Here is a 25,816-nt window from a genome sequence, read left to right as displayed (position 1 = left end):
CAGTTTTTAAGATTTCAGATGGTTAATACTCTAATTTTGTCTTAGGTTATTTTTTTTTAATAAAGCATTTTCACAAATTAGTAAAAGTGATATATAGTATTTTCTTCAAAACTGGAATTGTTTTAGACTTCTTGGTTGAAAATAGTTCCAAATAAAACATATGAGGTTTGCAGTGGTTTGAAGACTTTAGAATCTGACTTGAGATGAAATCAGGACTATCTGAGACAGTGAGATCACCTAAACTGCTAAGTGTGAAGTGCCCTGTTTCATGCTTCTCATAATGACATGATGAGGCCATTAGTATTATCTTTATTATATAACAGATGATTATAAATGGTAGAGTTGGTTTCTTATTATCTGGTACTTTTTGTCACTTAGCCCTAATTTTCTTAATTCAAGGACATATTCTGTTAGTACTAGGGAGCAAGTTTAAGACGGACTTAGCCACACTAATCAAATTACATCAGTGTCAAGTGCTCACTAATTAACACAAAATTTATATCTGCATTAGGTAAATGTCATTTCACCACAGTGGCCTGAAATAAGCTTTTTATTCCTTTGAGTTAGCATAGCATGTCATTGTAAGTATTACAACAAGCTAATAACAAAATTTAGGCCCATGGACATTTGTTATTTAGCAGGAAATAGCTAGAAGACAGTCAGTACATCCAGAGATCTGTAGGAAAATTCCCTGCTTCATTTTTTAACTGATCAGCTAGCTAATTTGTCACGTTGAGCTCCTGTGTGTACATCATAGCAGGGCTTGGCAGAGTACTGCCAACCCTGTCTATATGCAGCCCACGGGCTAAGAACAGTTCTCACATTTTTAAATGGGAGGAAAAACATCAAGAGAAGACTTTATGAAAACAGAAAATCATATGAAATTCAAATGTCAGTGCTCATAAATAAAGTTTTAATGGAACATAGTCATGTCTGTTCACTTATGTATTGTCTATGGCTGCTGTCCAATGATGGCAGAGTTGAGCAATTGTAACAGAGACCATGTGGCCTAAGCATGCTTACTGTTGGGCTGGTTACAGAAAAGCTTTTCCAACCAGAAGCTCCATTCCAAACTCTTTCCTAACATGGCATACAAAGCCTTTAGGATCTGGCTCCCATTTGCCTCTTCAGTTGCTGCTGCTGCTGCTGCTGCCACCGCTGCTCCTGTTTCCACTTCCGTCACCACCACTGCGACCTCCTCCTCCTCCTTCTCCTTCTTCCCTGCACCCCCAACCCCTCAGCAGCCTGAGCTCTAACAATTCTGAACAACTGGCACCTCTTAGACTCCAAAATGCCTTGCACCTATTTAAATGTTTTCCAATGCTATTCCCTCTACATGAAATCATTTCTTTCCATCCTGAGTACCTTGGCAAGTTCCTGTCTTCAGTATTTTTACTTAAGTATCCCCTCTTCTCTGTACCCAGAGCATCTTGGACAATAGTTTTGTTTCCACCTTGCATTCATTCACTAGACAGTAACCTTTTTTAAGACAGATGCTATCTCTTCTTTATCTTTATATCCATAGGACAGGGTTTCTCAGCCTAAGTACTGAAGGTATTTTGGACTGGACAATTATTTGTGTATGGCTGTTCTATGCATTGTAGGATGTTTAGCAGCATTCCTGGCCTCTACCCATTAGGTAGTAGCATGCCCCCTTCCCACAAATGTCTCCAAATATTGCCAAATGTCCTCTTGTGAGCAAAATTGTCCCCATTTTTTATGTATGTATATATGTATTTGGAGACACAGTCTTAATGTTGTCGCCCAGGCTGGAGTGCAGTGGCGTGATCTTGGCTTACTGCAACCTCTGCCTCCTGGGTTCAAGTGATTCTCCTGCCTCAGCCTCCCAAGTAGTTGGAATTACAGGTGTGCACCACCACACCCAGCTAATTTTTGTACTTATAGTAGAGACAGGATTTCACCATGTTGCCCAGGCTGGTCTTGAACTCCTGGCCTCAAGTCATCCACCTGCCTTAGCCTCCCAAAGGGCTGAGATTATAGGTGTGAACCACTGTGCATAGCCAATTGTCCCCATTTAAGAACCACTGCCCTAGAAACCAGCAGCAACCAGCCCTGGTGGGTACTGAGAAAATGTTGAATTATTCAGATACTTGATTGACATTGAATTGTACACATCAAATGTAGTATGAATTGTGAATTATATTTCAATAAAACTTTTTTCTTTTTGAGATGGAGTCTTGCTCTTGTTGCCCACGCTGGAGTGCCAAAAAAAAAAAAAAAAAAAAAAGCTAAAAACTGAATTATCAGTAGAACAGCCCACATACTTTATGGACAGTGATGCGTTTTTGTATTGTGGTAATTACGGTTTTGGTTGGTTGGTTGTTTTCTTTGAGTCCACTGAGGAGCCACTGTTTTTTTCTATATCTTTAGATCTTGATATGGTAGGACATGTGCAATCTATATTGAATCATCATAAAGCTTGAATTTTCAGCCTACACAAACAAAAGATAATTCATAAGGTCATTTCTTATCTTTCAGATAGAACCTTCGAGCAATGGCACTAAAACAGATAGGATCTATGAGGCTGGTCATCTTTGGCATGGCACTGTATGATAAAACTTTCTGTGATAATGGAAATGTGGTATATCTGTGCTGTCCAATATAATAATCACATGTGGCTACTGAGCACTGGGAATGTGGGGCTGTTATAACCAAGAAACGGAATTTTAAAATTTCATTTAATTTTAATTAATTTAAATTTAAATAGCCATATGTAGCTAGTGGCTATCATTTTGAATAGCACAGCTTTGGAAATCTTAGCTTTGACAAAACCACAAAATTAAGCTTATCCCCAGCAAACATCTTAGGTGCCAGAGACCACAAATTTGGATTGAATAAATTACCCATGTTGAGTATCTTTGGAATGTATGGGAATTTCTGCTTATACAGTGCAGATTAAGAGATTACTGTTGTACTTTGGCTGCGTGACCCACACAGAACGAATTACTCTGCTGGGGGCAAATTCATACTCCAGTGTTACTTCAACATTTCTGAATATATTTCCATAAGCAATTTTGCATTTTTTATTGACTCTATTGTAGTAATTACAAAATAAATTATCCATTTAGGGGGCAATGTTGAAGCATTGAAGAATAAATGGATACATGTGGTGTATTTGATTTTTTCAGTGTTTAAGAAGTGTTATTGGAATAAGAGACTTCTGCTTTATTGAAGTCCTATAATTTTTTACTAGAACATTGGTTTTTTTGGCTCTTGATCCAAATGACAGCTGAATTTAGGAATTGAACAGAAAAATAACAACTCTTCTTTGGGCATCTTTCTGATTATTTACTTTGAAATTCAGAGGATTCCATGTCTTAGAATATTTTTTTCATACTCATAAGATTTGAATTGTGAAGATAAGAAAATTATAAGTGGATAGATTTTCAACAGCAGTACATTCTTAAAAAGAAGAAAAATACTTTATTTCAAATGCCATCCTAAATTAGCTGTAATCTTCAAGTTATTTTTAAACCCACTTTATGCTTTTGCTTACATTTGTTTATTAAATCTATTAGATCTAGAAAAAATCAATTATAATAGAGACAGAGACGAATTTTTTCTTCTTGGATTTTCAAGAATTATTCTTTTTTTAATATTTCTTTTCCCCCGTATTTGTATTGCTAGTGATAGAAGTTCTGAATTTTGGATACATTCTTGGGCTTAAAGAGTACACATTTTTTCCCTTAGAGTTATAGATGATCTAATCTAAAAAGTTGGAGGACTTAAAAAAAAACTGTGAAGATATTTTTTTTCTTCATTTCCTGATATGTTCCTTTAAGGAAGTGTGAGAAGGTTAAAGATGTCTGTGATCTGGCCAAATGAGGTTCACAAATGCTGTTTTCATATTTGTGGTTTTGGAGTTTCCTCTTACACATGTGTCATCCTTCTTCAGTTTCTCACTCTGTGGAGAGAGCATGGCTGCACCCTTTGCATTCTGGGCACACATCATCTAGGCTAAGTCTGGGCTTTATTTGTAGCAGAAGCCATAATGTTCAGGAGTGGGTGAGCTACATAAGAAACTCCCTTTGAAGGATTCCTTGTGCAGATTGCTTATCAGAAAAAGTGTAAATGCTATTATTGACTATTTCCTAGAACTCATATGTGCAGCATAGTTCAGTGTGATTACAAGTCATCATGCTACATGATGTAGGGAATATAAAAAATGAAGAAGGCATACTCCCTGGCCCCCAGACACTTGGAATTCAGTTAATAAAAATACAACCCTAGTGACCATACAACAAGGCAGATAGAGTTCTCTTAGAATGCAAAGAAAGGTAAAATTCGTTGTAATGGGTGACCAGGGAAAGTTTTATGGAAAAAATGCCATTGGAGCTAGAATTTGAGGAATACATGGAATTTTGGCAGGTGAAGATTGAGGGAAGGGATTATCTATTGTCGAGACAAAAAGTCATATGGCCGGGCACAGTGGCTCACGCCTGTAATCCCAGCACTTTGGGAGGCTAAGGTGGGTGGATCACTTGAGGTCAGAAGTTTGAGATCAGCCTGGCCAATATAGTGAAACCACATCTCTAGTAAAACTACAAAAAATTAGCTGGGTGTGGTGGTGCACACCTGTGATCCCAGCTACTCAGTGGGCTGAGGCAGGAGAATCGCTGGAATACAAAATGCAGAGGTTGCAGTGAGTCAAGATCACGCTACTGCACTCCAGCATGGGTGACAGAGCCAGACTCCATCTCAAAAAAAAAAAAGAGAAAGGAACAGAGTCACCAAGGCATACACATACTGGACCAATTTGGGAAAAAACAGAAGTTTACTTTGAATATATCGCAAAGGATATGTGAGGGAAAGCTGTGGAAGATCCAGCTGTCAAGGGTGGTTAGGACCAGACTCTGAAAATGTAGAGTGCTGGTGGGAGATTTGGAACAGGAGACAGAGATGGAAGGTTTTGAGGTGGGGAAAATTATTCTGGCAGCAGGATTAAAACTCTAAAGGAAAGTAGCCCTGCTAAGTGGTTATCACAATCAAACATTTACCAAGTAATCACAGCAAGTGAAGTCCAATTTGTAAAGTCACATAAAAGTTGCTTATCTCTCCACTTTTTTTTTTTTTTCTGGAGAAATAGCACTCTGGCATTTGGCCATCTTAGTATGGCCTTTATATGACTTTGAAATGCAAGAGAAAAGAGAGAAAAGAATATTTTCTTTATAAAGTCAGTTAAAAGCTTCTCTTTTGCGACTTTTAAGTTATAAATATATTACATATTTACATTGTTTATAGTTCTTACATAAAACTTTCATGTTCTTTTCCTTATAAAATGACTATATGACATTGGGCACATTACAGAGTGTAATGTAGTAGATTGATAGTACATGATTTAAGAGAAATCTTGTCCTAATCCTAAAAAAATGTTAAATAAGGAAGCATGCCTCCTTGTGCTCTTTGTCCATTTGAGTTTTTTTTTTTTTCTCCAAAATCGTAATAGTGAAATAGGACAGGCATGAAGCCTGTGAGAGATCACTGCTACCACTTCTACTTTTCATTATCAATACTATCATATTTCTTTATCCTGGTTCACCTGTACAGTGGGACTAGGCTGGTTCATTTAAACATAGTAATGAGTATTCATCCTCTATTGCCTTTAGAACTTAACCAGTATATAAATGTTACATTCTTCAACCAAGGGCCTTTACATTCATGTTTAGGGCATTTGATTGCTTAAATGTTGAAACAATTATAAATAAGTTGAATTAGGCTGATCATAGGGGTTCATGGCTGTAATCCCAGCACTTTTGGAGGCCAAAATAGGAGGATTACTTGAAGCCAGGAATTTGAGACCAGTATGGGCAACATACCAAAACTCTGTCTACAAAAAAAATTTTTAAGTAACCAGGTTTGGTCGCAGGAGCCCATAGTCTCAGCTACTTGGGAGGCTGAGGTGGGAGAATTCTTTGAGCCCAGAAGTTTGAGACTACAGTGAGTTATGATCACACCACTGCACTCCAGCCTAGGTGACAGAGTGAGAACCTGTCTCAAAAAATAAAAGTTGAATCACACATGTTTTAGATTATGAGCTTACTAAAAATTAAACAATTATACAGAAATACTCAAGTTCTTGAAAGAAGTTTGTTGAGGGTAAGATTTATTTAAATGGAGTCGTTTTATTCCCATTTCCACTCTCATTTTCTCCTTTTCCCTAGATATATACACCTTCTCATTATTGGTGTTTATTACATGTAAGTTTCTCTTGTTTTTTTTTTTTTAATGAGCTAAATTTATGATTAGAGTACTTGGCTACATACTGTATATACCTTATCTCATTCAATCTTGTTGACCGTCTGTAGGTTGTTGCTTTTATTTCTGTTTTAGAGATGAGGAGACAAAGACTTAGAAAGGTCATTTGCCCAAAGACACAAAGTTAGTAATTGGCAGCGTCAAATTTAAACCCAGGTCTGTACAATTTGAAGCTGATGTCTTAACTACTATAGTACACTGGTTTCCTTGATGCTAGATGACGTGACCCCAGTTTTGGTAATGGAGGAATACTGATCTAATCCTAAGTGGATGTTTGCCTGAAGGAATCAGAGAATTTTAAGAATGAAAGGGGGCCGGGCGCGGTGGCTCAAGCCTGTAATCCCAGCACTTTGGGAGGCCGAGGCGGGTGGATCACGAGGTCAACAGATCGAGACCATCTTGGTCAACATGGTGAAACCCCGTCTCTACTAAAATTACAAAAAATTAGCTGGGCACGGTGGTGCGTGCCTGTAATCCCAGCTGCTCGGGAGGCTGAGGCAGGAGAATTGCCTGAACCCAGGAGGCGGAGATTGCAGTGAGCCGAGATCGCGCCATTGCACTCCAGCCTGGGTAGCAAGAGCGAAACTCCGTCTCAAAAAAAAAAAAAAAAAAAAAAGAATGAAAGGGTACATGGAAGCCATCAGCCCTCATGTAAAACAAAAGTCCTGTGTATTTGATAAATGTCCTCTATTTAACTAGACTTGTGTAGTGCCCTAGGAGTACTAGTTAGCACTAGTAACAACATTCTGGGGCGGGGGAGAGTAGGGGAACATAGCATCAGAAAAGATTGATTTGGGGATATAGAGGTGAAGGCAAGAAGAGGCAGTCATATAGAATAATGTGCTTGGAAGATCTCTGCCTTTTCACCTACTGCATCTGACAAAAATGGATTTGATGACATCTGGGATTTGCTTCAAAATAATAGAGGAGGAGGGGAGTGGATTTGGATGTGAATGGGGCGGTATTGGCCTGGTTTGATGGTTGTTGGGGTTGTATGATGGAAGCATGGGTTTTGTTATAGTTTTCTGTTTTGATGTATGTTCAAAATTCTCCATAATAACATGTTTTTAAAAATTATTTGAAAGTGCTGGTTCCATGATTTTATAGTGGTTAATTATGTATATGTTTTCTTATCCAAAATTATCTTGGTTTTTCTCAAAAGAAGCTTTTTCTTCTATTGTTCCCTTTTAGAATCTCCCTCACCTCTCTTCCTGATTATTTATTAAAGGAACTCAATGTATTCAGTGGTGAAGGTGAAGGTAACTATCAAATGCCCATGTAGCTACAGTATTGGCATAATTTATCTAATTTTTCTTATGAGTAAGTTCTCTTTGACTTTATTTTTGAACTCAACTTGCTTGCATTGTTCTTGTTAGTAAAAAACATTGCTAGAATGTACTTAGTAATTGGAGTCAGCTGCACTTAAGACTGTTCAGCCAGACTGTTATTTTAGCCTTCACTAGTAGGGTTTTTAACACCAGTTTGACCTTACTTTGAAACATTCTCAAAATACCATACTTTAATATCAATTTATATACTTTCATATTAAGGCAGGGCCAGGTCCCTAGGGAAAAAAATAATGAAACTTTTACTTCCCACAAATATAGAATAAAGGTAGATGTTTTGATTTTGTTTTTTAAAGAAAAATAGAGGTAAAGACATTAAAATTTTCCTTTCATCAGGACATAATGCTTGCAAAACATTCTAAAATATAAGTCAGTCAGACATGGTAGCTCATGCCTGTAATCCCAGCACTTTGGGAGGCTGAGGCAGGCGGATCACCTGAGGTCTCAGAAGTTCGAGACTAGCCCAGCCAATATGGCGAAACCCCATCTCAGTGAAAAATACAAAAATTAGCTGGGCATGGTGTCACCCGTCTGTAATCTCAGGTACTTAATAGGTTGAGGTAGGAGAATTGCCTGAACCTGGGAGGCAGAGGCTGTAGTGACTCCAGCCTGGGTGACAGAGCAAGACTCTGTCTCAAAAAACTAAAGCGTAAGTCACAGAAAGATAGGACACCTACAAATTAGAGGTGCTGGTTCCATTGGCCTGTGTGTCCTACTGTTGCCTTGGGATAGAGACTGAATCCTCAATGTGAGGCACCAAGCAGATGATGATTATTCATGAAATCAGAAATAATTTTTTTCCCAAAATACTAAATTCCCATAATTTACGTGAATTACATTTTAGGCAAGTAATGCTCAAGTTTTCTGAAAATAGAAGTTTTTGTTCATTCCATAGGAGGACTCTTTTTTTTGCCATCGTACCTATTTTTTGCCACTGGTAAACTCCTGCCTAGAGGAATGCCAGAGATGGAATAAATTTTGGAGTGTATTTTTTTGTAGTAGGGTTACAGTATTCTGAGGACTTTGTTTTTTTCTCTGAGAATACAACTATCAGCAAATCCATATAAGGCAAGGGACTCCCTACCATCTCTTCTGAGCCTTTACATGTATGTTCTAGATACTATGACAGATCCAGTGCCTGTGAAGACCTGGAACATTTCACACAATCACACAGATGTTTTCTTATGCTATATAGGAATTAAGCAAGTGTTTTATAATGAACTGTCCCTCCAAGCATTCTCTATCTTCTAGTAATGCAAAACCATTAGACACCCGGTAAGCAGTCCTTTTTAGGTCTAAAATGTTGACTACTTTATCTCTGTTACCTTTCTGAAATATTTGGTCTAATTTTTTTTTTATAAAATCTGTGAAAGTTTGAAAATTTATAATTGTTGATCCTCAGTAGTCAAAAAACTAGTCCTTTAACAACACAATATTTCTCTGCATGTTCTCGAGCGTGTATTTAAGTTAGCTTTAGTTAACTCTTTATTTTCTGGAGTACTTCAAGTCAGCTCTTAGAATTGTTTTTACGGGTTGCTGAGGAAGCTAAAGGTCAAAGATGCTTTCTTAGTCAGTTGATTTACCTCAAAGAATTAATTCATGTAGATTAACTGAAATAATGATACTGCTAAGATTCCCAGATCAAGATCATTATAGCATTTAAGTAGGCCCTCGGTGACAAATTGCTCTAAACCTGTTTGGCTCACCACCATAAGGTTTAAAACTTAAAAATATAAAAGTGCTTAAAATTTTCTTTCTGTTTCCTTATCAGAAATATTCATTTAGACCATAACAACTGTTAGAACAAGATAACAACTCTGGGCCAGCTGTCAAATGTTTACCATTATCAAAACTCTCCCTGGAGGGAGATGCAACTTTGGCTCGCCTCACCGGCAGTAATTTAATTTTTCCTTCATTCTGACTCGGAAATGGCAGCATTTTTCAAAGCTTCCTCCCACTGATGGCTGAAATTTTCCTTGTGAAATGATTTCCACCAGTCTTGAATCTTTCTTGTTTCTGCCGTCTTCACCTTTGCTGATGGCTCTGCAACTCATCACCAGCTATGCAAACTGACAGTTCACATCCTGGGGCAGCAGCGGGGTCTGGCCTGCAGAAAGGAGCAGCCTGACCAAATTTACGCTCACAAGATCTCTTAATTCACAAAAGCATTTGCTCTAGTTCCTGTTCTCTGCTGCAGGGGCTACGGAGAGGGAGTGGGGGTTGGGGGAGGACCACTGGGAGAATGTTCTGAGGAGAAGAGAGGCTCTCTTCACACTCTACTGAGTACACAGACTTTGGAGATGAAAAACAGACGGAGGGAGGCATTTCCAACCATCTTGCTGATCTGTGCAGGAGTTCATTGAACTGTACAGCATAGCACCAGACCCTTGTGCCATTTAATGTCATTTTAAAAAATTATTCTTATATGTTCAGCACAAATATCCCTCTCGTTTTTACTTAAGCCGAAAAAGAATATAAAAATTAAAGGGAAATTGAAATCTAAGTCTTGCAGTGAGAATGACCAGAAATCATTTTCCTCTCTGGAGAGTTCCTGTTTAATATGAAAGTCCTCTTAACAAGCGTGGACAGAGGAAGTTTTAGGTTTGATTTGAACTTCATGTACATGACATATTTCATTTTTTTCTTCCCTCACAAATTTCAACCCAGGCCACTTGTTTGCAGAGACTGCCAAACCTTCCGTGGCTGCTTCCAAGATACTCCTGGAATCTGAGATTACCTTTTATCCTCTTGATGGAGCATGTTTTTGTTTTTGTCCTTTTCCCTGCTCTTCTACTTTTCTGGGGAGGACTCATCCCCCTACGCATGATCTACCCCCAGATAGCTGACACAGTAGTGTTCCATAGCACAAGGTTAGTTACCCTTTTTTTTGAGACAGTTTAAACTGTGGCCCAGGCTGGAATGTAGTAATGTGATCATGGCTCACTTCAACTTCCACTTCCTGGGCTCAAGCGATCCTCCCATCTCAGTCTCCGGAGTAGCTGGGATTACAGGCGTAAGCTCCAACACCCCACTGATTTTTTTTTTCTATTTTCTGTAGAGACAGGGTTTTGTTATGTTGCCCAGGCTAGTCTCAAACTCCTAGGTTCAGGGGTCCATCCCCCTTGGCCTTCCAAAGTGCTGGAATTACAGGTGTGAGCCACCGCATCTGGCCAAGGTCTCTTACTGATGTACTAGTTTGGGTCACTCTGAAAATTACTTTCAAATAGTAATTGTTTAAAATGCCTGAGCTCTTAGGACTGTTTCTGCCCTCTTCCCCCAACCCCCAAATATCTAAAACAACCTAATCAAATCGATAGGTTGTTTTCATGGCTGTCAAAATGGAACTAAAATTAAGGTAAAAATGATAGAATCTTAGCTAGAGTGGCAGATTCAAATTCTAGGCTTTGCTGGTCCACTGATGATGTTCATTTTCTTTCCTTATGACTGTCATAATCAGAGTAAAAGAATAAGATTGTAGGTGATAACACAGTCCATTAAGAATGTATGATTTTGCTGAATTGAGATTGATCTTTAAGTGTGAGTAAAATGTGTTATGCAAATTGGTAAATAATATTTCAGAGGGGAACATGCACTTGCCAGAGAAAATGAAAATATTTCAAACCCACTTAGTTTGTTGTAATGACAGAAGTTCCTTTTCTTTCTTTCTTTTTTTTTTTTTTTAATTTTTGAGACAGGGTCTTGCTCTGTTGCCCAGGCTGGAGTGGAATGCAGTGGTGTGATCATGGCTTACTGCAGCCTCGGTCTCCCAGGCTCAAGCAACCCTCCTGCCTCAACCTCCCAAGTCATTGGGACTATAGGTGCATACCACCACACCTGGCCAATTGCTTTTATTCTGAGACAGAGTCTCGCTCTGTCACCCAGGATGGAGTGTAGTGGCATGATCTTGGCTTACTGCAACCTTTGCCTCCCAGGTTCAAATGATTTTTGTGCCTCAGACTCCTGAGGACTTGTGACTACTGGTGTGCACTGCCATGCCCGGCTAATTTTTTCTATTTTTATTAGAGACAGGGTTTTGCCATCTTGGTCAGGCTGGTCTCAAACCTGACCTCAGGTGATCCACCTGCCTCAGCCTCCCAAGGTGCTGGGATTACAGGCGTGAGCCACTGTGCCCGTCCATGCCTGGTTAATTTTTGTTTTTGTAGGGATGGGGTTTCACCATGTTGCCCAGGCTGGTCTTGAGCTCAATTGATATATCCACCTTGGCCTCCCAAAGTGCTGGGATTACAGGTGTGCACTATCATGCGTGGGCTGACAGGTGTTTCTTATACCAAAGCAGCATATTCTTCTCAAATATAACTCACCTGCTTCCTTGTTTCAGACTGGCCATTTCCCTAGTTGCCTGAATTAGAGGTGTTTTTATATTCTCAACAAAACTTTAGGGAATATACACCTTAGAAATGTGTAAGTTGGTTGGGAATGCAAACACCAATACAAGATATAGTACATACTAAATTCCGCAAGGAACATTGTTAAAGGTAAGTGCTATGGGAATTTTAGGTAAGTAGAGACATTCAGAAGGTTTAGAAAACTGTGTGTGTGTGTGTGTGTGTGTGTGTGTGTGTGTGTGTAATTTATATTAATACAGCTCTCTCTCACACATACACATAGAAGTTTTTGTGTTATTTCCAGAGCTTGATATAAAAGGTTTAGCTGATATGTCTCTGAAGCCTCCCTCAAATTTGGAGCCAACTCACTTTATTTGATGTAGTAGCTCATATAATGGTTACCTTTTATTGAGTACTTACTATGTACCAGACATTATGTGCCAGACACTGTTCCAAACACTGTGTTAAACCACTTCATGGAAGGCTCAAAAACTCAGAGGCTACACTGGCCAGGTTTAAGTGATGGGGGTTATACAGCAAATTACCTACATTTAAGGTTGCTGCTACTGTTCCATTCCATGTTGCCAACTGCAGAAATATGGGCCCGGTGTTGCCAGACCTTACATTTAGTCAAAAGAGACAGGAAATTCACATTTTTATGGATATTTCCTGATTTTTTTAAAACAGTACAGGCCAACTGAACCAGTTGGTGACTTTTGCTGTATGTACTCCATTTTATCCTCATAACATCCCTACAAAATAGGTATAATTATTTGTATTTGCTCACTCTCAACACAGCTAATACAGAGCAAAAGTAGAAATCTACTGCAGGTCTGTCTCCCTCCCAAAAACTATGTTGTTATTGCGCTTTCTCCTCAGCTTCCCTAAACTCATGAACGTGGTGCTATTGGTAAAAATGTGCTGTTTGGTAAAGCCAGACCCTTAACAAAATTATCAAATGCATGGTACTGTACCACAGAGTGCCATTTTCCAAAAAACAGTTATTCATCGCTTTGGGAGAATTAATTATAACATGAGGATATTGGTAACTGAAAATATCAAACAAAAGCTCTGTTGACTTTGCTACGGATTTTTTATTTTAACTCCACGGTACTTCTAGAAAAGGCGTACAAATACTCTAAATCGTTTATAGACTTCTTCAAGTTTCTCAGAGTGGCAAAAGTATTAGTGGCAATTTTACAAAGCCCGACCTTGCCAGAGAGAGAAATCAGTGGTTCTCAGGGTCTACTAAATATTTAATCACTTTTATTAAAATTCTAAATGAACTTTGTCGCCTGGAGGAGTTAATGCACCTCCACAAACCTGTCTTCAGCTGGTAAGATCAGACCCATTGTTATTATTATGTACAGCTGTAAAAAGCTGGGTCCGTAGCATAAATTGCAAAATACTTAGGCCAGAAGATTACTCGAGAATTGTATTGCTCGTTCAGTTATATATTTTGATCTTTATTGCTAGTAGGTTTTTCCTCATGAGAGTTGGGGATTAACCTTGCTTTTAATGTAAAAAGTCTATCTGTGAGGGTAAAAATAGAAAACAAAAATAGGTTTTTAATGGCAACTTTGGTTCTTAGCATTAATTTTACATGCATTTTTCATTCTGAACTTTTAAACAGTTTTGAGAAACACATAAGAGATTTGTGAACAGGGGCAAGGGAGGGTCAAATGTATCAAATCCTTGGATTCCAGCAAATGTAGGATTTGTGGAAGAGCAGAGAAGCACACATGTGTTGGGAATGTAAATGAAAATAAAACCCCACTTTGTGAAGGCTTTGAAAATTGAGTGCACCCTGTTATGGCAAATGTCTGAGGCGTTTGTCTTCTTAATAAATTAACCAAATATTAAAATAAACATTACTTTTATCAGTCTGCATTTTTCCTCTCTGGATGAAAGTGTTTCAGGAAAAATCATAAAGGAATCTATGGTAGCTCAGAGAGGTTAAACTCAACAGTTGTTTTCTTTGAAGTCTCTGGCCATGAGGTTAATTGCCAAAACTGCTTGTGGAAAAGGTGGTAACAATTTAACAAGACTGTACAACTGCAGAGACTTAGATGAATATCAGGTGTTTGCAGATGTTTTTTCCTAACAGGAAAGGGGGTGGGGAGGAGAGGCGGAACAGAATGAGAAACCGGGGAAGAGAGAGGCCCGACTAAAGTTCCAACTAAACAGCCAATAATTCTTTGTTTGCTTAGCCAGTCATTCTGTAATTGGCCAGGAGGTTAATAGGAGTCTATTGATTGGTCAGGAAGATTGCTTACTGTGGCTATTTTTACAGTATGTTCGCAGACAGAAGACTGCAATTACTGGAGCTCTCATTCCCATTCTTTAGGGCCATGGCCACTCTGATTTATGAAACCCGATCAGGTTGCTGTTGGCAGTTTATGTTTTAAGTGTTGCCTTCTGGGTCTTTGCTGCTTATGGGTCGGTGTGCTATTTCTCATCATTTAGTGTGGTCATTTGAATAGGTAAGCTTATTTATGACTTACTTAAGTAGGAATACATTAAAAATAATAACCACCACCCACGTACACTGAAAAGTGGGAACAATCATACAAGATGTGTGACAGAGCTCTGCTTGTTCTAGAAATAGAAATTCTGCTACCAGGACAGAGTTTACAAAAGACCAGGAAATAAAATAATACAGCCCTTCCTTTCTCTGTCTTTAACAGACATGTTTCTCAACTCTCCTCATTAATTCCTGCAAATTGATTACACTTAGATATGCTTTCCTATAACTTCTCATAATTAGATTTGGTCTCTGGTATGTTAGAGTTAGGAAACTGAGGCCATGTTTTAAATGTCTTTGACTCCCAGACTGCTTTTGGAACTTGGGACAGGATTTTTCTGTCTTAACCCATCCTGACCTGGTCTTGACCTTAGCATTACTAATAAGATACTTACCTCATCATTTTGTTTCTCACTTGCTGAGCGTGACTATAAATCCTCCTGTTACCCAAGATCTTGGTTTTCCACACTTGTGCAAACCTTCTTTTGTAGTTCCCTGGGAGCCCAGTTGAAGGGGAGTAAATCTTTAATACTGATAAGGCCCTTGAGCCACAGATTCCTGTATTGGCACATCTAGAAGACTGAATTTCACCTACACTTCCAACTTCTCATTTCAAGCTACAATGACCACAACTACTGCAATTACTGTTACTGCTCCTACTACTACTGTTACAGGTTGACTGTCCCAAATCCAAAATCCCGAATCTGAAATCTAGAATGCTTAAAAATTCAAAACTTTGAGTGAGTGCCAATATTACACTCTATGGAAATGTTCATTGGAAGATTTCTAATCTCCAGATTAGGGATTCTCAACCAGGAAGAATATAATGCAAATATTCTAAAATTAGACAAAATTCAAAATTCAAAGCATTCCTGGTCCCAAGCATTTTGGATAAGTGATAATCAACTTATACCACTACCACTTCCTCCTCTGTTTTTTCCTACTTTTGTTTTTAACCTGTTAACGACCTGGCAAATTCCTGTATTGCTTCTAAAGATCTCTCTCATTCAAAACAAAACAAAACAAAAAAAACACTTTTTTTTTTTTGAGACAGGGTCTCACTCTGTCACCCATACTGGAGTGCAATGGCACAATCATGACTCACTGCAGTCTCAACCTCCCTGGCTCAAGCCATCCTTCCACTTCAGTCTCCCAAGTCGCTAAGACTGACTAGCACACCCAGCAATTTTTTAAATTTTCTGTAGAGACAAGATCTCGCCATGTTATCCAGACTGGTCTTGAATTCCTGGGCTCAAGTGAGCCTCCTGCCTTGGCTTCCCAAAGTGCTGGGATTATAAGCGTGAGCTATTGCACCTGGTCAACAACTATGTTTTGAATGACTACTGTATGCCAAGCGCTCTTGGCAAGGACTCTGGATACAGTGGTGATGAGACAGAAGACAGGATTTTCATGCTAATAGTCCTCCTGCAAACGTGAATGTTCCTAAAATGCACCAGACTTACTGTAAGAAGTGTGGCAAGCACCAGCTTCACGTAGTGACATAGTACCAGAAGGACAAAGATTCTGTGTGTTCAGGGAAAGTCGTTTTATCATAGGAAAGAGAGTGGTTTATAGTAGGCAGACTGAGCCTATTTTTCTAGAAAATGGTTAAAACTTGGAAGAAAATAGTGCTAAGATTTGGATATGTTGAGCCCAACCTCAGATCTAAGAGAATGCTGGTGGAGGTGGTAAAAAGAGAAGAAAGGGCCAAATTATCCAGTTCTAAGTTTCAATCTTTTTTTGTTTGTTTTTGAGACAGTCTTGCTCTGTCACCCAGGCTGGAGTGCAGTGGCGTGATCTCGGCTCATTGCAACCTGTCTCCCAGGTTCAAGCAATTTTCTGCCTTAGCCTCCCAAGTAGCTGGGATTACAAGCACCTGCCATCACCCCCGGCTTATTTTTGTGTATTTAGTAGAGAAGGGGTTTCACCATGTTGGCCAGGCTGGTCTTGAACTCCTGACCTTGTGATCCACCCACTGGGATTACGGGAGTGAGCCACTGTGCCCGACCAGTTTCAATCTTTTTTAAAAATATTATAAAGCGAATAAAGTCTTAAGGTTATCTTCTTTTTTAAAAAATCCCAATACTGCAGATTTCTGGTCATTCTTCCTCAAAGGACCCTTTAGTTTGGTGAATATACCTCTCTCCACAAAGCAGTGAAAGGTATGCTTGCCCCACTAGGGCGAAGGATCTAAAACAGCCTCCCAGAGATTTATTTTTCTGTAAGGGAATCCCTTATTGTTGAACTGTTATTTTTTTTACTGCCTGAACTTGGAAGGATATAATGCCTTTCCTATTTTTTACCTGTTTTGAAAGAAAACTTCTTTCTTTTGAAAGAAATTTTCTAGCATCCTGTGCTAGCTTACAATTTTTCTTGTCCTCCTGAGCTTACTACAGCTCAAAAGAACCTTCATAATTTTCTCCCTGTCTGCCAGTTGAAGCTGGAACCCCCTTTCTCTTCCCATGGATCCTGTAAATAAGAGAAGTGGCCTTTTCCTGCCTGTCACCCATTACCTCCCTTTAGAAGTCCATTCTGGTGGTAATCTCACCTTTTATGAGAGTGTTTTTCAACTGTTGTAACTAACCTGTTGTTACCATAATACAATGATGTAGGACAGTGTTAATCGACGTGTCCTCCATTGTGGTAATTATGGGCCAAGTAAAGTAAAATGTTAGTTGTTAGGTCTCCAGTGGGATACTCTGCCACCAGTTCCACTGGAGTTTGAGCATCTCATTCCTGCCTTTCTTCCTGGTTCATGTCTAGGCAAGATTGCCTTTTCTTCTCTGATTCCTTATAATTTTAATAATTGTTTTTACTGTGAATATCAGAGGGAAAGAGATGAGTTTGCACTTAAAAGATGCTGACCACATAATCTCTCCAACCTCATCAAACCCCCAATAGGTAACATCTCCTATTTAACTTGGAATTCATAAGAGAAGTTAGCTTGTTACTTTTAAATGGACTACAGGTTCTTTTTATTGTCTGCTTTACCATAATTCAAAAATCTCAGAACCCCAGAGAACCGTCCTTAAGATGAATTCTCTGTACCATTGTATGCCTTTAGAATCCTTGTATCATTTTGTTGTTGTTTGGTATGTTTTGCTAAACTTTGCTGTTTACCTCATTATCAACATTTATATCAGAATTCAACAGCAGTCATTTTAGATTCTTTAGTAACAGTGATGTGTGCACTTTTATACCACTGTTTTCCAAACGAATTAACAACCAACCAACAACCATACACACAAAAACGGGAATAATTCATGTTCTGACAATGGCCAGCTTAAAGGTCTCATTGTTTTAGTATCCTTTCACTGTTGCTAAAGAAATTAAGAGAATGGAGAAAACAACCCATTGGTTTAGGGAAGGGAAGCCAAGGTTGAGGGAGTAAATGTCATCCCCCCAATGCCACTTTGTTGTCCTGAGGGACCTTTCCTTTAGATATTTGTCACACTGCTTTCCTTCAGCTTGTTTTCTTTTCCCTTGTTTTGAACCAGTGTCCTTTGCTTTTGCGGAAGGAAGGAAGGGAGGGAGGGAAGAAGGAAAGGAAGAGAAAAGAAAACTCATGTAATACAGCAAAGACTGTGAACTAAGAGTTGGAGCAAACGCAATATTTGGAGATGCAGCTATTTTAAAACTTTGTGTGCTGACCTAGTCATGATACAATCATCTTTTTCTGGAACAATTCAGAGGGATTTTCTTTGCAAAATTCTGTGATTTTAGTTTTCATAGTTCCTGGACTAATTGCTGGCACAAGCTGTTTTGTTTTGTTTTTTGTTTTTGTTTTTGTTTTGTTTTTGAGACAGGGTCTCTCTCTCTTGCCCAGGCTGGAGTGCAGTGCAGTAGCAGGATCACGGCTCACTGTAGCCTACACCTCCTGGGCTCAAGCAGTCCTCCCAACTCAGCCTCCCCAGTAGCTGGAACCACAGATGTGCACCACCACACCTGACTAGTTTTTTTATTTTTTAATTTTTTCCTATAGATGAGGTCTCCCTATTTTGCCCAAGCTGGTCTCAAACTCTTGAGCTTAAGCGATCCTCCCCACATTGGTCTCCTGAGGTACTGGGATTATAGGCTTGAGCCACCGCACCCAGCTTCAGAGGGATTTTGTTCTTGAGAACTAAAATATGACTTCTGTTAATTATCAGAATATTTATTATTTAATGTGTTTAATATAAAAAGGATCTAAGTTTATTGTAAATGAAGGCGCTGGCACTAAATATATTTTTATTTTTAAATTACAGTGTTTAAGTATCCATTTGATCAAATGCAACTGGTTTGGGTTTTTTTTGGTGGAGGGTGTTTGGCTTGCAAAAGATAAATCATTTCAGAAATGTGTTCCTATTTGCACTTTTTCTTGAAATTTTCTTTTGACCATGGAAAAGTGATCAACAAACAATACTGAGACATTTCAGGCGTCATGGAAGGCTCTTAGGAGGTCACTTATGTGATGACCTTAAGAAACCCATTTCATTATACAATGAAAAAAGTGTAGGAAGCTTACATATGATTTTTTTTAAAGTTTCTTCAGGCCAGAGCATGGATTAAGGAAACTTTAGCAAAGAGTAAAAAGTTTTAAAACACACAGTTTGATATGAATTTTGGTGAAAGTTATCAGAGACAAATACTAGTGGGCCAGCTAAAACACTGTATTTATAGGAAAACTTGAATTGGGGCAGTAAATATGTCCTGAGGCTTTGGTGGCATCATAAAGTATTGGTGCTTTTTGTGTGTGTGATTTATTGTTTTATCAACAGAAGTGAGCACTTGTGTTCAGAAAAGGATAATTCACACTTAAATCTTGTTTTATTTAATCAAGCTTAAATTACAGGTTAGAGTGGTAGCAAAAAAAAAAGTGTAATATTTAGTTTGAATCTTAAATTTGCCACCCAGACCTGCTTTCTCTAGGAGCAAACCTCGCTGGTATTTGTCAATAAACAAGAGAGAGATACTGACTCCCAGATAACAGGCATTTGGTAAACTGGCGACAGTCATGTGAGCGAGAATGTTAAAATGACTTCAGCTCTTTCTAGCTTCGTTATGTCAGCCTGGCAGATCACATATGGCATTATGGAAATCAGCAAATGAAAACCATATTGATCAGCATTGAGAACAAATGTAAAAAAGGTGGTCTCAGGGAGGAGCAGAGAAGAAGAATGCTTTCCTGGTCAACCTGATAGGCCCTTGTTAAGGCCTTTTAATCATTTATTAACGTAGCCCTCCTTCTTCCCTCTCCACTCAGATTACCTCAGCCACAGAGCATCCTGCTCCATTTATCTTTTAATGCTTCCTTGATTTAATTTATTTTTAAGCTCTAAGTTATACTCTTATTTCAGAATTGAGTTTTACTTTTCATGGGATTGTTTTAAGTGACTTAAATGACTTTTCCCAACAAGCTCACCAGGCATTCAAAGGAAGAAAAGCATTTGCTAAGATTCACCTATCAGCAAATAATTTACTCAGTATGCACCACAAACAAACGCAGAGAGACAGAGAAACACAGTCAGTGAGACACATTAAAAAAAAAAGTAAAATCTGAGTTGTTACTAAGTCTAATTCTCTGGTTAAAGTTTGGGTCAATATATTCAGTTTAGTCTTCTTTTCAGGGTTGTAGTTGAGCCTGGTAAAATTCCTGGGTCTAAAACTGGAATCTCAGGCACCTCTCTTTGCCTCTTCATTCTCTGACTTAAGGAGAAAGGTGGAGTTTTGCTTTATCGTGTTTCTTTTGGGGGAGTATGTGGTCTGCCAAAATGAGATAGAGAAATGGAAAGACGTGGTTTGTGGAGGATTCTGTTTTCCTTGAGTTTCCTTACCTGAAATGGTCTCTTTGGTTTTGTACATTCAGACTTAGGTTGGAACGGGCTTGCTTCTCTCTCCCACATTCTCCCTACTCAACCCCTGCCTCCCCTTTTTATTTTTATGTCCAGTTTCATCATTTGGTAAGAAATTTCAGAAAAATTTTAAAATATGAAATTATGTCTTTTTGTAGACCTATGGGTATGAATCCTTGGAATACTAATTGGCACATAACAATAATTGTTTCTATCCTGCTATAAGGCATGAATAACTCCTAAAAAATTCACATGCACACGAAAAATCTGCAGTATAGATATAAGTTAATGCCCTGAAGCTGGTACATACCAACCGACTCACTGATAGACTTTATGACTCATTTAGGTAATTAACACAACCTAATATTTGCAATTATTTTTCCTTTGAAACAGCACATTAAAAAAACAAATTCTACAACATTTAAACAGTTGAGGCAACACTCTCCTATAAATTTAGCATTGAATTTCAAAATGCATGTTTATTTTAAAAAGCCAATATGGTTAATCTCGAAATCATTGAACTTTCTCTTTGCTCAGGACTCCTTGTCTGAGGCTGTTTGGGATGGATTCATTTTAACTTTTATTTCCTGTTTCTTTGCTTTACCAGTGCATCTGGGGGAAGTAACTCTGGTTAATTTGGATATTAAGAGATGTACAATGTGAAGATCTAATTGGTCTAAATAGAATTCAATAATTTTATTCATTTTGGTTCTCCCTTGAGACTCCTAAGATATATTCAATAATATATTTGAAAAATCCAGGTATAGAAATCTCTTTTATCTTTTCTTCGTCTTGTACACTCCTTGATTTGTAAGTACTTTTCATCTTAGACTCATATTACTATCCAACTTTCCTTTCTGGGCTCTACATCAAACAGTGTAGGAATTGCAGCAGGAGTGCTATCTGTGGAAGACTTACTCCCCTTGTTTGTTGCAGAAGAGCAGAACATTAAACAGTGAGTGGACTATGTAGAAACACTTTCCCTCTCCGGCTCTTTTCTCCCTGCCTCTTCTTTCAATCTTGCCTCTCCTTCTCTTCCTCTCTTCCCCTCTCTCTCTCTCTCTCCCCCTCCCCGCATTCCCAATGGGAGTGTTGTTTATAGAGCATTATAATTTATAACTGAAGAGAGTGGATTTAATTTCAGTGGAGAGGCTCGCCAGCAGGGCGCCAGCCTGCAATCATATGAATCAGCAAGCTGCAAACTCTATTGAATGGAAAGTATTATCGCTGGCCACAAACGGACACTGTTTCTCCTAAACAACTCCCTTGGTGCAGGAAGACCTTGTCTTCATTCATCTATTTTACATATCTACTTCTGTTTTAATTTTGCCGTTTCCTAAAAGTGTTTTCTGTTTTAGATTGCAACTTTTCTCTAACTACCTTATTTCCTGACCCAACATTGGAGACTGCTCTTGTATATTTCTGACTGATTTGATATCTCTTCTTTCCTTGTTACTTACCATGTATGGCTAGTTTTCTGTTTACTTCTCCTTCCTGTATGCAACTCTTTTTTTTTTATGAGACCTGTTAAACCTGCAAAAAAAAACTAACCATTAGCATTAATATTGTAAAATGCTAGTCAGTTTGGATCACCTAAACTTAAATCATGGATATTTTGTTTATACTCTGACATTTTTTTCTACATTCATGGAGAGATTTATTCTGTTGTCTTGCAAACATCTGGGAGATGATTTCTTATTCTTTACATGACCCATCAGATGTCTTGTAATATTAGTACTTGTACCTTTATGCCATGTTTTTCTCAAGGGTTTCAGTCATTTTTTAAGAAAAAGGGGTAGAATATGTGCATGACTTGTGGCTGGTATTTGTTTTTTGTTTTAACTCAAAATCAGCTGTTTTAATGTAGCTAAACTAAATTTCCAGGTCATTCCAAAAATCAAGTCAGACTAACTTTGCTAATAGCTTTTTAAGAAGTATTTTACTGAATTCATGCAGCTGTTATAACTTTTGGGAATTTTGGTAGTGAATCTTTAACTGAGATTAGACAGATTGCATTACTGTTGCATCAAATATCATGCGATCTTCATCCAGACTTTTAAATAATTTCAACACTTATGCCTTAACAATAAAATCCCAGTTGCACAAATAGCAGGTTTACTGATACTGATATTTGCTTAAAGGAAGAGAGGGATATAGCACATGAGACAGTAAGGCAGCTCCAATAAAGGAATTTGATTTAGATTTCATTGGAAAGCCAGGCTAGTCTGACTATATTTACTTAAAATGAAGGTCGTAAAAAATACTAACTGAAATGCAAAAACTAGCAAATAACAAAAGTGAACTTCTAATAACAAAACTTCTAATCAGAAATTTGATTAGAAGTTCACATTTTGTCAGAAATAGATCTTTTTTGTTATATAAAAGGCAATTATTTATCAGCTTGCATATATTCTTGATACAATTTAAAATCAACAACTCAGAATATATATAACCATAATTTTTCTCATTTCAAGCACAAACTTATGAATCCATATGTATTCATACATTTTTTCCTTTAAAGTATTAGAGTTACAGTCTTCACTGTCTCAGCAGCTAGGGTTTTCTTTTTTTTCTTTTTGCCTTTGATTACTCAATAAGAATTACACATAGGAGCAGAAAATCAATATGTTTACCTCTGCTTATTTTCAAAATTGAATGTTGCTGTGGTTTGATATCAGAGACCGTATACCCAGTATCAGCTTTGAGGGATTTTGTTTGGTTTAGTTTAAAATTCCTTGTGTGGGTAGAAACTGCCTCTAACAACAATTAACTATCAGTAAAAGTAAAATGTTCATTTTTTTCCCAAAGAAGTAGTGTGTGAAATGAAGAAGAAAATTGTGACATGATTTCAGGTGAACATGTTTCTAAATCCTTTTATTCCTGACTTAAAACCATTTGGTAAGTCTGACCCATGATATTGTAGATTTTTACTGAATTATTAAGATTATAAAAACTACAGGCAGCTGTCTTCACACATCTTCAGACAGTACTCTTACGCATTTTTAACATCCTTGAGGAGATGGGAGAATTGTGTTGAAGTGCAGACATTTGATTAAGGTTTGAATGACTCAACAGCAGTGAAAATGCTCTTGCCTTCATCTTTTCAGAGGCCTGGAGAGGGAGGCCGTTTGTCTTTGCACTGGAGTCCTGCCTTCTTTGTTTTCGTATTTTGTTTTGTTTTTGTGTAAAAGTTGTTCCTGTGATGTAACATTCAAGAAAAATCTGGTTTATTTGTGCCTCATCCTGATTAATTCCTATTTTTAAAATCTACCATAAGAACTCTCAAAATCCAATCCTAGAACAGAGAAGTTGTGTTTGCTTGTGTAGTCTATGCAAAAGATTAGTTTCTTTAAATTCATACGCACAAGTTAAATTAATACCTTTGAGAATTTTCTGCAATTGAAGTAAAACAAAAAATATGTGTTTGGTATCTTTGACTTTTTTTTTTTTTGTAGAGACGGAGTCTCACTGGTATCTTTGATTTAAATAAAAATATATACTGAAAATAGAACAATCTATAAATACATTTGTCCGAAATCTTTATGTGCTACTAGATTCAAAGATATAAATTAAGTGCAAGGAAGTATCATTCACTAAAAAATTGCTTTTTATCATCTAAAGCAGGGTGGTTATTTTTTTCTTTTTGCAGAATTTTTGCATGTTATAATGACCTGACTTCTTAACATATTATCTGATTCCTTGATCAGAAAAACTTTATAAAAATAGTCTGAGTTAATTTTTTTTTTTTTTTTTTACCTTACTGGGTAACCTTATAAAAGTCCCTCCACTAGTCATAGAGTGAATATGTCAGATTTAGGTAATTGCCATTGCCACACTTGATGGTTAATATGTGGAATTTCCAAGCACTGATCTAATAAAACTTGCTGAGGCATCATGGCAGACAAATACGTCTCCCCTCTCTGTGACTGTGCTCCAGCATGGTAGGCTTGGCAAGCTTAGCAAAGCTTAAAAGTCAGTGCATCTATGTGATTCAACTTTGCTTTGACTGGGAGTAACTGAGTACACCATTTGTTTTCTTTTCTAAATATCAGAAAAATTGTATTTTCCATTGACTAGGGCCTTTTAAGAAAAAATGCCTAGGGCTGATGGTTTACCAACTTTTCTACCATCTATGCCTCCAAAATATAAAAATGGTCATGGCCTTATTATTGATTGTAGTGAATCACCCTATGGTCGCTCTAGTTAAAACTGCGACCTTGAAGCAGGGATTGGGTGAGGAAGGCCCTACTTGTGGCGGCTTTCCTCACATTTTGGAGCTTTGATGTGTTCCTGCAGCTGATATAAATGCAAGGAGGGAGTGTCAGGGAGAGGCAGCTGGCTGGCAGCGACAGATTAAAATATTTCTGACCCACAAATGTAACCAAATGGCCATATTTCTTCATTTAACATAATTAATACCTTGTATTTCCATTGACTTTGATAAAGTGGCCTTCCTCTTCCCACCCCATCCCCCTTCCCTGTGTCAACTTTGGGACAACTACAAGAGATCTATAGTTAAAATACTCTGCAGATGATGAAGGATAGCATGTCTTAAAAAAGCTAACATAAAAGTCTCAATTAGGTTGCTGCCTAGCAGGAAGCTTATAACCACATTAAAATGGAAAAGTTATTTCATTTTTAGTATACTGTATTTCAGCTGCAAGAGTTGCAATCTGAGAGTAATATGAAACATTCTGGTTTGGCTGCCAAGTAAATCCACATTTTATTATAAATTTATAATTACAGGAAATATATGAAAAGTGTTAAATATTTCTTATCAAATATTGTTAGAGAGGTATTCTGGTTACATTTGGAATTCAGAAAAGGCCTGGGTTGGATTTTGATCATGTTACAAGGTCCACTTGTTGCCTTTAATTTAAAGCAGTTGTCCCAATTTCTTGACCACAGAGCATAATGTTTTAAAATTTATTCTTTAAAAGACAGAGATAGTGGCACAAAACGTGCTGTGGGTTTAAGCAGTGTTTGATTGATAATGTGATTATTCTGTATCTTTTTTTTTCTTTTATTTTGCCTCAGTATAAACATTTCTGAATGAAAAGATAGAAGATGTCTTTATTTTAAACAACCTAGTGGTGGTTGAAGAGGCCATCTGGAAAGGCGATGTCAACGGAGGGGTAGGGTGGTTGCTGGTGGAGGGGAGTAGTCAGCGCCCCCCAGCACACACACTGGCCCCTGCAATTCCAGTTTCATGGTGCCTGAGTTGCTGTCTGGTTGGCTGAACTCATTCTCTTCAGCTTATATTTAACTCGTCACTTGTTCTAGAAAAGTAGTACTGCCTTCTCTGGCCTTTATAAACATATTGCTGGACAAAGATGAGCAGCACTGATCTGCTGCGATGGTCAGAATTCAATTATATTACTCTCTCTGAGGCAAAAAGCACACATTTAATGCCATAACTAAATTGGATTTCTTCTACGAAGAGATCCTAAATTTGTATTTAATAGCCAGCTAAATGTAGAGCTGACTTATATT

At 37.9% G+C, this 25,816-nt stretch overlaps 1 protein-coding gene across 16 annotated transcripts in view; it reads left to right on the top strand.

Annotated features, from left to right (window-relative positions):
* Positions 1–25,816, top strand: part of BCAS3 (BCAS3 microtubule associated cell migration factor) — a 754,554-nt gene that overhangs the window by 503,516 nt on the left and 225,222 nt on the right. For 2 of the 16 annotated variants that reach the window (XM_078373708.1, XM_078373703.1), the window contains one exon: positions 7,468–10,772. The exons of the other annotated variants lie outside the window; for them this stretch is intronic. In XM_078373708.1, the coding sequence (XP_078229834.1) occupies positions 7,468–7,502 (35 nt within the window). In that variant the 3' untranslated portion in view covers positions 7,503–10,772. Of the gene's footprint in view, positions 1–7,467; positions 10,773–25,816 lie in introns of those variants that run through there. 16 annotated transcript variants of the gene reach the window in all.

This window comes from Callithrix jacchus, chromosome 5 (assembly GCF_049354715.1).
Source record: "Callithrix jacchus isolate 240 chromosome 5, calJac240_pri, whole genome shotgun sequence".
Taxonomy (NCBI): domain Eukaryota; kingdom Metazoa; phylum Chordata; class Mammalia; order Primates; family Cebidae; genus Callithrix; species Callithrix jacchus.
Note: the sequence above shows the minus strand (reverse complement) of the source record. Positions and strands in the feature narration are given on the sequence as shown.